The sequence below is a fragment of the Panthera tigris genome, chromosome D1, assembly GCF_018350195.1.
Source record: "Panthera tigris isolate Pti1 chromosome D1, P.tigris_Pti1_mat1.1, whole genome shotgun sequence".
Classification (NCBI taxonomy): Eukaryota; Metazoa; Chordata; class Mammalia; order Carnivora; family Felidae; genus Panthera; species Panthera tigris.
Genome location: NC_056669.1, coordinates 111,241,746 through 111,254,546, shown reverse-complemented (window position 1 = coordinate 111,254,546; position 12,801 = coordinate 111,241,746). Strand labels below are relative to the sequence as shown.

General features: G+C 60.5%; 1 protein-coding gene across 12 annotated transcripts in view; it reads right to left on the bottom strand.

The window, feature by feature from the left end:
* Positions 1-1,387: 1,387 nt before the first annotated feature.
* The window catches only part of ANO1 (anoctamin 1), an 81,966-nt gene continuing 70,552 nt past the window's right edge, over positions 1,388-12,801 (bottom strand). For 10 of the 12 annotated variants that reach the window (XM_042958992.1, XM_042958982.1, XM_042958986.1 and 7 more), the window contains 4 exons: positions 11,092-11,144; positions 8,995-9,179; positions 4,553-4,658; positions 1,732-2,943 (listed from right to left, as the gene is read on the bottom strand). In XM_042958992.1, the coding sequence (XP_042814926.1) occupies positions 2,701-2,943; positions 4,553-4,658; positions 8,995-9,179; positions 11,092-11,144 (587 nt within the window). In that variant the 3' untranslated portion in view covers positions 1,732-2,700. Of the gene's footprint in view, positions 1,707-1,731; positions 2,944-3,199; positions 3,280-4,552; positions 4,659-8,994; positions 9,180-11,091; positions 11,145-12,801 lie in introns of those variants that run through there. The other 2 variants (XR_006208497.1, XM_042958991.1) reach the window with 2 other exon arrangements.

Here is a 12,801-nt window from a genome sequence, read left to right as displayed (position 1 = left end):
CCCTCCCCTCAAGCCAGCGGTCCGCACCCTGCTGCCTCTGGGCCTTTGCACTGCCCTTCTGCTACCTGAACTGTCCTGCTGCCTCCTTGTTACTCAGGCCTCCAGGGGCCTCCCGGACCAACCGTGTCACGCTCTGTTCTATTTCATCAGTGTCTCTTTCTTCCTCTGAAACTATCTGGTTCTGGGTTCCATTTTCTGGTTAAGCGTCTCACACTTTCTGTAAGAAGTCATAGCCCGGGGGGAGGACTGGTCTGCTTTGTCCACTGCTGTCTGCTTGAACCCTGCATGAATGAATGTCTAGAAGGTCCGGGCGCCAGTCTTGGCTTAGGTGCTAAGGAGCCCCGTGACCTCGGGCCAGTCACTTGCCCACTCTGAGGCGGTTTCTTCATTTGACAAACGGGGCTAAAGATCCTACCAGGAGCCCTCATCGTCCTTGCGATGCTGTCCCCGGACGTTGCCTTCATGTCTAGACTAAGGAAGCGGTTCCAGAACTTGAGAAGGATGCTCAGGGCGTTGAGCTTGTGCTTTGCTGATGTTCTTGGGGATGCAGGAACGTGAGCACTAGGGGGCGCTCAAAGCTCTCCCTGGTGCCGGACGCACGTGAGGCGGAAGGAAGGTCCCCGGCCAGCAGGGCTGTGTGGCTTTGCTGGCCTTGGGTGTGAAAACATACCTTTCCTTCGTGAAATGGTTGTGTTTCTAGGTGGTAGTTTTAAAAAGTGTGCACACGTGCCCCAGTGAAAACACCGGCAATCCTAGGTGGGTCCCCGAAAGGGTTGGGGACACTTTAGGTCCGTGGAATCCTCAGTGCTGTGTTGGGTTGGCGGGACCGGGGGTGGGAACTTGAGGATCGCGATCGCGGAAGAGGCTGCTGGGAAGGCGTGACCACGACTCCCATCCCAACATAAACGCAGGTGCACACACACACACACACACACACACAGGCAAACACACAGGTACACACGTGTGCACACCGCCCAAACATCAACACATACGCACACGTGTGCACAGGCAGACACGAACACATGCAAAACCACACACACGCACACACACTCTTACAGGGCGAGAGAGTCCCAGGAACATCTAGAACAAGCCACGTGTCTGACACGGGAGGAAATGGATGCCTATGATCCCTCCCAAATGTGCAGCTCGACCTGGGGGCTCTGAGGACAGCCTCCCGGCTTCCTGGGGCGAGGGGCCACACGGACAGCACTCAACTGAAGTTAAGTGGTCGTGTATCCAAATTTATTTAGTTGAGTGAACCTTCAGCCACGATCCTCTGCGGATTTGTGTACACGCTTTTTTTTTTTTTTTTAAAAAATGGTTTCCATAAAAGGATTTTTGGTAATCACCTACTTTTTAATACAATGTTTATATACAAAAACCCCATTTCAAACTACTCACTGTACAAGAGAAAACAAAGCATCAGACCGCACGAGCTTAGCAAATAGCGAAAATCTATGGCACCTACAGACTTCGATCACAGTTGGCGACTTAAGGGAATCATATCACACCCAACCGCATGTTCAAGACAAACACTTTTACGTTTTCTTCCCTTTCTTTGGTGAAACATTTCCTGTGTTTCTCTTGGTGCTTGAGAAACTTCAGGTAATTGGTTAGGGTAATTGCTGCAAATTTAGAGTGCTCATGTCATCTAGGAGACTTGTTTTTACAAGCGTTAAAGTGGTAACTGTCCAACAGTAACATTCCTGTAAGTAAAAATATAGAGAAGTGTTACCAAAATAGAAGGCTTTATTAATAAAAATCTTTGGTAGTAACAGTATTTTAAATTCCTCTCAATGATATCTGGTTAACTAATAAACTCCTTCCACGTTTGAGCTACAGAAAAAACCCTCACATCCACCATAGAATTGATTAAAAACCCAATAAATATTCTAAAGCTGTAAATGTTTTCCCGATGCCTTAAGACGTCTTGAAACCTGAAGCCGTCTTTAGAAATGCCTCCGAGGTCCTCTCTCTCTGCTCGTTTTCCTGTCGACCCGGTTTTCTTTTCTTTTCTTTTTCTTTCTGTCCCACCAAGAGGACCGTTCTGAGGCCGGCTCGTGGTGGTGGGGCAGGTGTGTGGCTGGCGGTGGGGGTCGGGACCCCGGAGGTGCGGGTCACCTGCTTCCTCGGGGACACCCGAGCCCTGCTGTGCTCCAAGAGCAAATTCTAAACTCACAGGCGCCTCTTTCTGGCCACAGTGACTCGGTTTCTGAACTAACCGGAAACAGAAGATGAAAAGCCGCCGGACTTTTCCGACCCGGAGGCAGGTGATGCCTTCTGGGACTGGTGTCAACCTCATTTTTCCATTTTCCCTCCAGTACCGCACGGCGTTTGCCCCGATGCTTTGGGACACCTTTTCACCTCTCTAAAGGCATCAGGCGGGGTTAGAAAAGACGCTTTCTGGAGGCCTCTGCTCACGTTCCCCTGCAAAGGAAACCCACGGTCCCCAAGAAGTGTTTCTGCAAAGCGCCCGCATTCCCGCGTGTTATCACCCTATCCCCAGCGATCATTTTGATTATCCTTGAATACTAAAGATAAAAAAAATTCCCTGCGTAACAGTTTTGTGCAAAAACGAGGAGAAAAAAAAAAAAAACAGAAGAAGAAGACAGGAAGAGGTTGTCCTATCAGAAGGTGGGCTTCCAGGTTCTCCGCGAACACAGGAGCCCCGGGGCCCGGCGGCCCGGAGGCCAGGGGCGGCTACAGGGCGCCCCCGGGGTACTCGGGGCTGTCCAGGCCGGCTTTGGGGCCGTGACTGTTGCAGGGCTCATCCTTCTTCCGGTCCTTCTCCATCCACGTGCCCAGCAGCCGCTGCTTGCCCTGCTCCTCCCTCATGAACAGCTCCACCATGAGGACCTTCTCCTTGTGGATCTGCTGGCTGATGTCCTTGGGGATGTCTGGGATGACCCAGTCCACAAAGTCACTCATGAACATGACCAGGTTCTGCAAGGACAGTCGGTGTGTGGGGGGTGGGGAGGAGGGCCCCCGCCTGCACCCCGCCCCCCTCCACCGCCCCCGCCTCCACCTACGCCCACCCCGCCGCTCCCAGCCCGCCACGGGCACATACTTTGGGCTCCCCGGGCCTCGGTTTCCCACAAGGTGTAAACGAGGCAGGAAACCAGCCAGAGGGCCATCCGGGAATGGTGGCTGACGCCTATAAGGGACCTGAGCTCAGCACACAGCAAGTTTCTGAGTGGTTCTGACTCGCGGGGCTGGGAAGCTCAAGAAAGGATACGATCGGCCTATAACGAGCGTCAGGCTTTAAGGAGAGTAGGTAAACTAGAAATAGGACAAAAGGGGATGGAACCTAAGTCTCTGATGATTCCACAGCCCCGTCTTCACCTCGCAAGGCCTCCCAGGGCTACCCGAAAAGTCCGCTCCCTCCCTGGGGAAGTTTCTGGTGCGCAGAAAGCAAATGATGGGCTTTTACAGAAAAACCGAAATCTGTTTTTAAAACTCTTGTCCAGTGATCGTTTGTCGGCACATCCGGCTGAGTTAGACACCTTGTGGATGGTGCTGGTGCCCTCCCTCACCCTCTTGCCTTTCCTGGGTGGTGCCCCCAGCCCCCAGCTGCGGCCAGTGCTGGCTGCTGAAGCTCACACCTGCCTCCTCTCCAGGGAGCCGCCCCCTCCTGTCTGCCTCTTCCCGGCCTGAACGGCCTGCGGCCAATGACCAGCCAACACCGGCGGACAAGAGGCGCTCTCTTGCCTCAAGGTGGGCCCACGTGTGCTGGGGCTCATGCTCTGGAGCTCTCGCGAGATCGGGTGAGGCTGTCTCCCGCTGAGACTCCCTCTCCGCTGCACTCCCTTCCCCTCTCCTGGGAGGCTTCCTCCAGTAACCCACTTGCACAGAATCCTTGTCTCAGGCTCTGCTTCTGGTAAACTCAGCCCCAGACACTAGTCATTCCTATTGCAGAGTGTTCTGGAAAGCTGACAGGTGAGGCAGCACGGCCTCAAGGAAGGGGGGGGGGGGCAGAAGTCCCGCCCGCAGCCGCAGTGTGTGTAAAAGGCAGAGCGGAGGCCTGAACCCAGTTCTTGGGATTCCAGATGCTAGTGGGACACACGTGAATGGAACCGTGGCTGGGCCCACGTGGCTAAGGCTGCTCCCCCATCTCTGGGACCTCAGGTGCTGTGTGTACCGGTGCGGTCCCCAGTCTGGGGTCCCATCCACTGGGAGTCACTTCGGCCTCGGAGTTAAGCCGTCTCCTCCCTAGAGACCAGGTGGGGCTGGGTCCCCTGGCTCCTGGCTGGGGTCTGCAGTCAGCAGGGAACCCCCTGGCCTCCTGCCTGTACCGGTCCTGTCCTCTGGGGATGTCTCCTGATACACACAGACACTGAGAGGCCGAGAGGGGAGACTGTCTCCTTCAATAAAAGCCACTTATATGGAGCTATGGTGACCTCAGGTCCCTCCCTCGGGGGCCTCAGAGTAACTTCCCCAGGCCTCTAAACGTCCCCATTGCCGGCTAGCTCCTGCCTTCCGACCCTGTCCTGGGCTCACGGTGCTTCCTCAGGGCCCAACCCTCCAACCTTCCGGGAACGGGGACCTTCCGTACCTGGAAGACAATGACAAAGGCCAGCCGGGCTGCCAGCACGGCCCAGAAGTCCTTGGAGATGTCATACTTGTGCTCCGACCACGGGGGCTCCCGGTAGTCCTTGTACCTGCAGACATGGCCAGGCATCAGTGTGGGTCTTCGAGCAGGAACCGGATTCCGGCCGGCGCCCTGTGGCCTCAGGAAGGCCTCTGCCAGCTCTCGGGCCACCACCACCGCGGCGGCCCTCCCTGGCGGAAGAGGCTCCAGACCAGCCGCTCACACGGTGGGTGAGTCACTCTCGGTGTTGGAGGGCGGGGGGGGGGGGGCCTGGACCCCCGAGGGCTGGGCAGGGCCCGAGGGGCTTCATGGAAAACGCAGACACCGCGACGTGGCCCCACGGGCCCATCCATATGAGCTCACAGCAGGCGACTCTGGGACCATCCGGTCCTGGGGTTCCAAACTTTTTTATTTTGTAATGTTTCTTTATTTTTGAGAGAGAGAGAGAGAGAGAGAGAGAGAGAGTGCGAGTGGGGGAGGGGGGGAGAGGCAGAGAGAGAGGGAGACACAGAATCCGAAGCAGGCTGCAGGCTCTGAGCTGTCAGCACAGAGCCCGACGCGGGGCTCGAACCCACTAACTTCGAGATCATGACCTGAGCCGAAGTCGGACACTGAACCGACTGAGCCCCCCGGGCGCCCCATGAGGTTCCAGACTTTTAAAGGCAGCAAAGCCCTTCTTCCTAACAGGAATCTCACCTGAGACTCTAGTGGGTCACACAGAGCAAGTGGGGGCGCCTGGTTTCCCAAGCCTGGAGCCCCCCCAACCTCAGCCCAATGCCCACCGTCCACAAGACCCCCGCTGGGTTCCACGAACCCCAGGTTTGAAACCCACCTCTCCAGTCTCTCCTGTCTACTGTGGAGACTGCTGCAAAACAGACCAACACACATTCTCCGAAAGCAGCCCAAGTATGAGGTCAAACACGCGACTGGTGGGGACAGGACCTGCCAGCCAACTGTCCCCCTGCCTGCCTGCTGGCCCCACGGGACCCAGCACCGCAGGGGCACCTCCTTCCTCTCTTCCCGCTGAAGCTTCTTGGTTGTCCCCTCCTTATCTCCACATGACACCGGCCCATCCCCCTCCCTGGGTTACCAGGTGTAGACGCTGCCCACTGCCCCCTGCCTGGGCGGACACCCTCTCCCCCACTGACCCTCGTTCCACGGAGCACCGTCCTCACTGCCTGCCTGTCACCGCCCTGCCATCGCGCACTGCCCCCCCCCCCCCCCCCCCCCCCCCGCCTCAGAGGGCCCGGCCCGCCCTCTCGTTCTCAGAGGTCCCGAGATGACCAGTCTCTGGAGGCGGGGTGAGGATGACAACCCAGGGTCCCGCCTCCACCCAGGCCCTCCAATTTCAGGGGATGCTGTTGGCTTTAATGGCGCTGACCCTGTGGTACGCATGGCAAAGGCTTCCCCAAAGCCATCAGAGCTGTGGCGGGGGCGGTTTCCGGGGGCCGGGCCGTAGGCGCACCTGCTGGGCACCGAAAAGCTGAGGTCCGGTGGAGGGGACCAGAAGAGTAAGCACCTGGCTCTGCGGGCACAGCCCTGGCCTGCATCCAGAGCCAGTGACCGCCTTGCTGTGTGTTCCCGAGCAACGGCCTGGCCCCTCTGGGCCTCAGTCGCCATCTTCTCAGTCACACGAGAAGCATTTATTGAGCAGCTACTACATTCCGGCCCCCGTTTCGGGGGTGGCCACTCAGGAACCCACTACAGACAGGGCCCCTCACCCACGGAGCTTTATTTCTAGAGCGAGCTGGATGGGAGTCTCTGAGGAACCACTCGGCACTGAGCTGCCAAACCCAGAGACAGGACCGGGCGGGGGAACGCGCACTTGGGTGCCAGCTGCACGGTGACACAGGACTCGCTCGACCTGCTCTCTGATGGGAACAGGCAGCCCCTGTTCTTCCAGCGTCAGAGGCCACACACACCTGCTCCTCCCTTTCCTTTCTGTGCTGGAAAGTATGTTTGGGCTCCTTGGCAAACTCCTATGCATCCCTCAAAGCCCACTTACAGACCTGTCCCGATGCCACCTGCTGCCATCTGCACCGACGTCTATCAGAGACGGTCTTACTCTCCCCTTCCCAGCTCTGCCTGCCAGCCCCCATGGGGAGGATGCTAACGCTCTCTCTGGGGGTGGCTGTGACGATCAGATGGGACAGTGCCTGTCTTGGTGCAGGGATAAGTGGTAGCCAGCAGCGATGACAGTTCTCAGTGCTGCTCTGCATCTCTCCACACCCACCGCCCCAGGCTGGCGCACCCCCTGCCACCAATTCCTGTGAGAGGCAGCGTGCGTGGGTGCGGCTGGCAGAGGCCCGGAGCTCCCAGGCCCGCGGTGCAGGATCTTGGCCAAGGGTTGGGGGGGCGGGGGTGGCGGGTAAGGCCTGGCTGGGGCCTGAATCCCAGGGAGCGGAGCGGTCTGACCCACGGTCTTCTGAGTCCATGGGGGAAAAAACAAGACACGTACAAACGGGTCCCGGCCCTGTGTCCCTGGCCCCTCCCCCACGTGGCCAGGACCCTGGGCTGATGCATGGGACAGAGCTGCTTCCTCAGCCAGTGTCTGGGACCCAGCGTCCGGTTCCGGAAAACCGAGGCTAACCTCGTAAATGGCAACACTGACGTTTCAGAGGGAATTTCTGATAACGTGAACACATCTCCGTGCCTTCTCTGTTCGTTATTATTCTTGCTCTAAAACGGACCCTTAGCAACGTGGGTCGAGCCTGTGTGCTTAGCGTGGAGCCTTCAGACAACACAGATGAGGCGCTGGTGGAGAGGAGACCCAGGGGGCCGGAGGCCCCCTTCCCTGCACTTCCAGCCCCCCACGCCGTCCCCTCCCCAGGTCACCACCCCGAAGCTGGCAGCAGACCATTCCGGGCCCTTCCTGGGATTTCCGTGCCCGATTCCGAGCCCACCGAAGCGAGTCGGTGGGTGGGCTTCTGGGAACCGGGCTGTGTCGCGGGACTGGCTGTGTTACGCGCCTTCTCTACCTGGCCGGCCTCGCTCTCACTCGCTCCTTTCCGCCGCCGTCCCCGCCCTGGCTGTCGTCACGCAGGGCCAGCCTCGAGCGCCTGCTGTCCACAGGACCTCCGGAGCCCCGAAGCCAGGCAGGCCTGCTTCCCTTTTCCAAAGGCCCCGGTGCTGCTGGTTTTCCAGTTCCTGGGCCTGTTTTTTTTTGCTGGAAGCTACTTCTTGCCGCCATCGGTACCCTGGAGCCTGGCAGTCGCCCCCCACCCCCGCCCCAACTCCCCTTCAGTTGGCCGACGTGATGGAGACGTATGAACGAGTCTATCGGACTATGTGTAAAGTGGGGCAAGGACCCGCCGAGCTCTACCGCGCGGGCTCCGTGGCTGGGCTCTTGGCCTCTGAGGTCTTGCGTTTCTGAATCTCAGCTGAGTTAGACGAGCTCACACCGGTTCCCTCCTCCCTGCTTTTGTCCGCATTGCCCCGCCCCTGCACTTACCACCCCCGCCCCCCACCATCCACCCTCCACCTGCCTCCCCTTTACCCTGATCTGCAGAGGTCCCTGGATAGCTGGGACCGTGCCACCTGCTCCCGGGTCCGCAGACCCTAACCCAGGTGTGGAAGAGGCCCAGGGAATGGCCAGGTCTCAGCTCTGCCTCCCATGCCTGATCCTGTCTCCATCTTTCCTGGGGTGCTCCTTGCACACCCCCCGGTGTCTGGCCATGGGCCCCCCCCCCCCCCCCCCCAGGTCTGGCCATCTCATCCATGACTTCTTCTCCAAGTCAGTGCGCCCAGTCTTCCTTAGGGCTTCTCAATTCTCTAGCCACGACCCCACACCCTGGCACATGACCCAGGTCTAGCCTCTACCCTCTGGCCACAGTGCTTCACTTAGGGATGGGCAGGCCAGCGAGATTCAACCCCGACTCTTGAGAAAGACGTTCTGCCCCTGGCCTGGCTGAGCAGAGAGGGCGTCTTCACTGCCCACCAGAACACGATACCACCACGGAGTAAGGCAAAGCTGGGAGGCAGTGCCAGAGGGGGGCCGGATGGCAAGCTGTGACCCCTGGATCCAGCCATGCCTGAAGCTGTCCTGGCCTCCTTAGTTAAAGGAGCTCACAGGGGGCACCTGGGTGGCCCAGTCGGTAAATGTCTGACTCTTGATTTCACCCCCGGTCATGATCTCACAGTTCATGAGTCCGAGCTCCATATCCGGTTCTGCACTGACAGTGCGGGGCCTGCTTGGGATCCTCTCTGGCCCTCTCTCTCTGGCCCTCCCCTGCTTACGTTCTCTCTCTCTCAAAATACTAAATAAACACGAAAGCAATTGCTCGACAACCAAAGGAACCAATAAAGCCCCTCCTGGTGCCACCATTCTGGGGCTTGCCCCTGAAAGAGCCCTCACTCGAACTGGGGTTTGCCCAGAAGCGCCCCGAGAGAGACGCTGAGAGCCGTACCTGCAGATCTGCACCTCGTAGCCCAGATCCAGGGGGTCGTTGGGGGCCGTGCCATTCTGGAAGTCACTGACGTTGAAGGAGGAGAGGGTGTGGTTGACGAAGCCGTGCATGGTCCCGTTCTGGCTGTACATGTACAGGTACACCAGGCGAGGGATGAAGTCGGACGTGAAGGAGATCACGAACGCCTGGGCCAGGGGACAGCGGGGTGAGCGCGGACCCCCGGCTGGGTGGGGGAGGGGGGCTCGCCCCGAGCGGGCCTGGCTATGTGACCCTCTGCCCACGAGCTGGCCACGTGAGCAGCGTGTTGAGCGAAGAAATGAGAGTTCCAGGCACTCCCGGAGGCCCCCCTGGCAGCCGAAGGGGAGGGCCTGGGGGCAGGGAGCAGGACACCCCCAGCAAGAAGTCCCGGGGACAGATGCTGCCTCTCACCGGCTGTGTGGCCTTGGGTGGGTCACCTAACCTCTCTGTGCTCTGCGTGCTTCGCCTTCCTGGCTTGCTTGAGAGGGAACGTGGGGGTAGAAAGGTCTTGGTAAACGGCCATGTATTCCAGAGCCGTCTCTGGGGGCAGCCCGTGTGGTGCCAATGGCAGGGCAGGGCCCCGGAGCCTGACGGCCTCAGGTGAGGTCCAGCCCGGCCTCTTTCTGGCTGTGTGGTGGTGGGCAAGTCGCCTGACCTCTCTGTGCCTCTGTTGTCTGGCACGTAAGGTGGGCCATGACAGCCCCCGCCCTGAAGGTCGTGTGTGTGAATGGGTGGATGTGTGCAAAGAGCCTGGAAGGGCCTGGAACATTCTAGATGCTCGATAAATGTTAGCTGCCGTTACTACTGCTGTTGGTTGTTCCCATGAGATGTTTCCAGCTGCTCGCAGCACCCCTGTGCCCCAGGGAGACTGTCCCCTGTTCCAGCACCGCCCTCCGCCTCAGAGCCCTGTGCTCAGCCACCCAGGTCGGGATGAGGGGCCGTCGCTGTCCAGGGTGCCCGCTCTGCCCGCCGTGGCCCTTTAACGAGGGGTTTCAAAGCCTCGACTGGGCAGGGGGGCGGCCACCGGCAGGGAAAGCAGCGTCGGGGGACTCTGAGGGTCCCTTCTCCGGGACTGAGCTTTACTTCCTGTGCTGTGGGGGCCGGATCCCCAGGCCTCGCCCTGACCCTGACCCCGACCCCGACCCAGCATGGTGCAGGCCCCAGGCTGTGCCTACTCCTGAGAGCAGTCGCCTGTGTGCAAACAGGCAGCTTCTGGGGGCTCGGGCACGGCCAGCAGGCGGAGGGCCGAGGGTCCCAGGGTGGTGGACCCGTGAGGCTCTCTGGGGTTTGCACGCCTGGGGTTCAGCCTTGGGCGCGGAAGCATGTGTTAGGGACCACCGGACAGCTCAGCCCAGGGCGGTCCTGGCCCCAGCACGGTCACGTGGACCTAGACGGGCGGCTGCAGGGGAGACTGAGGGCTGGTTGGCATGACAGAGGGGCCACTGCCCTTGTAACCTGTAGGCTCAGAGGCAGGAGAGGCCGGGAGGGTGGGTGGCACCATGGGGCAGGAAGGTGTGGATGAGATTCTGGGGAGGAGGGCTGCCCGGGCAGGAGTCTGGTGGGGAAAGCAAAATGCTTAGCGAGCTCCAGGTGTGTGTGTGTGGGGGGGGGTGGGGGTGGGGGTGTGGGGGGATGGCAGGCTTCGCCCCCTTATCTGCATGTTTCTGCGTTTCCGGAACCTCTGGAGAATAGGCATGCGTTTTATATAAAGGGGAAAAGCTAAGTTTTTAAAAGAGGAACAGAATGATTGCTACGGAGTAATTTCTGTCTTCTCTCTCTCTCTCTCTCTCGTATTCTCAGGACGCTGGGGAGAGAGTGGACCTAAGAGCCAGGGTGGACATACGGAGAATTTGGCTCAAGGTTATAGAAAAAGGTCGAGAAGAACTTGCCAATCCCACTGCTCGTCCCAACCCCTCAATACGACCAAGGGACGTGTCTAGACAGGAGATGCTTCCGCCAGGCTGGGGCCGCACCGGAGTCGGAGGCAGGGACCCCACCCAGCTTCCCTGCGAAGGGCGCCCCGCCGCGTGTCAGCTCAGCCGGGGCCTCCACTCAGCAGACGTCCCCGGCGTCACTTACGTTGATGATGACCGCCAGCTTCCCGACACCTCGGAGAATATTGTACCAGATTCCTGGGGGAGGAGAGCAGCGGTTTCAAGACCCCCCCCTTGCACCCGGATCTCAGTGACTCGGGCTTGCCGGCCAGTGGGCCCGCTGTGATGCATGGAGGTGAGGAGATGTTCTGGAGCTCGGAGGGGGGGGGCCCTGGCTGACGACAGAGCTGTTTGTAATCTGCAAGTTGTAGCTTCTGAATGAGGTGCTTCAAATCAGCTGCTGCCTTTCCCGTGAACCTGTTCACACTGCCAACTGGCGTGGATAAAGCCCTTCCTTCTGGAGAGACAAAGACTCACTTTGGGTGCGGTTCCTGCCCCTAAGGGTCCAAGCCCGCGAGGTCCGGGTGTCCTAGACCCGTTGCGCAGCTGTGGTCCTAGGACTGTGTCTAGGGACAGACCAGACGTAGTGTCCGGGCCAACGAGCGGTACCAGGGCCCCTGGCTGGCGACGCCGGCCTCACGACCTGAGCTTCACGTGACAGCAGCGAGGTGCGAGACGCTTCCCACCCGGGAGCCCTGGTTTCCGCCAGCCCGGGGTTGTCCTGTACCTAATCACGGCTGAGCAGAGGGGGCCCCGCCCAGCGCCGGACAAACGCATGTTCCTCTGCCGGCCTCCCCAGCAGAGGTGAGGGGAGCAGGGCCCGGGGAGGAAGTGCCCTGTTTGAGGGCCCGGGCGGCCTTGCCCCTTAGGCCCCTGACTGCCCCCCTCCTCCTCCAGCCTAGCGGGGCCCTATCGGGCCAGGCACGCGTCATGGGCAGCTGGTGGGCTCAGAGCCCAGTCCCGGTGGTCCCTCCCTGTCCCGGACCCATCTGAGATGGGGACAGAGGTCTGGTGCTCCTGTCGTCGTGCAAGAGGACGGCGGGGTGGGGTTCCTCCACCCAGGGCGGAGACCGCTGCAGGCATGGCCAGGGAGAGCTACACGTGGGCATTTCTGCCCTCGCGGGGGGCGCTGGGGGGCCACCCGGGCCCGTGGTGTCTGCGAAGACAGCAAGAGTGCAGGCCTGCGGGGCCCAGAAGCGGAGGCCTCAGGCTCAGACGCAGCCGCTGAGCTCCGCGCGGCAGACCCAACTCCGCCAGGCCGCGTGGGAAGCGAGGGTGGCCTCCCCGCCTCCGGCGAGCAGCTCCAGCACCCGAGGGAGCCAGGACCGGACCTTCTCCACGACCGGGGCGGCTCTCAAGGCGCCTTCCCGCCGGAACAGCACGGGCGGGCACCCACCCTGCCTGTCTCCCCTCACGGGGGCCGGCGGGGATGGGGGTGAGCGGGCCGCGGCCCTGGCAGGGGTGACGTGTCCCCGCAAGGTCAGCTGCCGGTGCTTCCTGCCTGCTGCTCGGGGCTGGGAGACCCTTCTGCAGACTCCGGGCTCCCGGGCGGGCTGCGGGCCGCGAGCTGCTCCTCCCTGCGTCTCTCCTGGCGTCCAGCGTGCTGTCTGGCACCTGGGGGCTCGGCGCTCCCGGGTCCACGTTTGCCGAGTGCCCGCAAGAGGGCGGAGAGCCCTTCACATCCTGGCACGGGGGTGTTTCGTCGAGCTCGCTCACGTGCGACTTAAAAAACATTGACTGGTGCTTGCAGAGCAGGATGATGTGTTTTTAAAAACCTGGACCGGCAGCCCCTGAGAGAGAGAAGGCCCCGCTCTGGTCCGCGGGGGCTGGCACGGCGCCATGGCTGTGGGGGCGC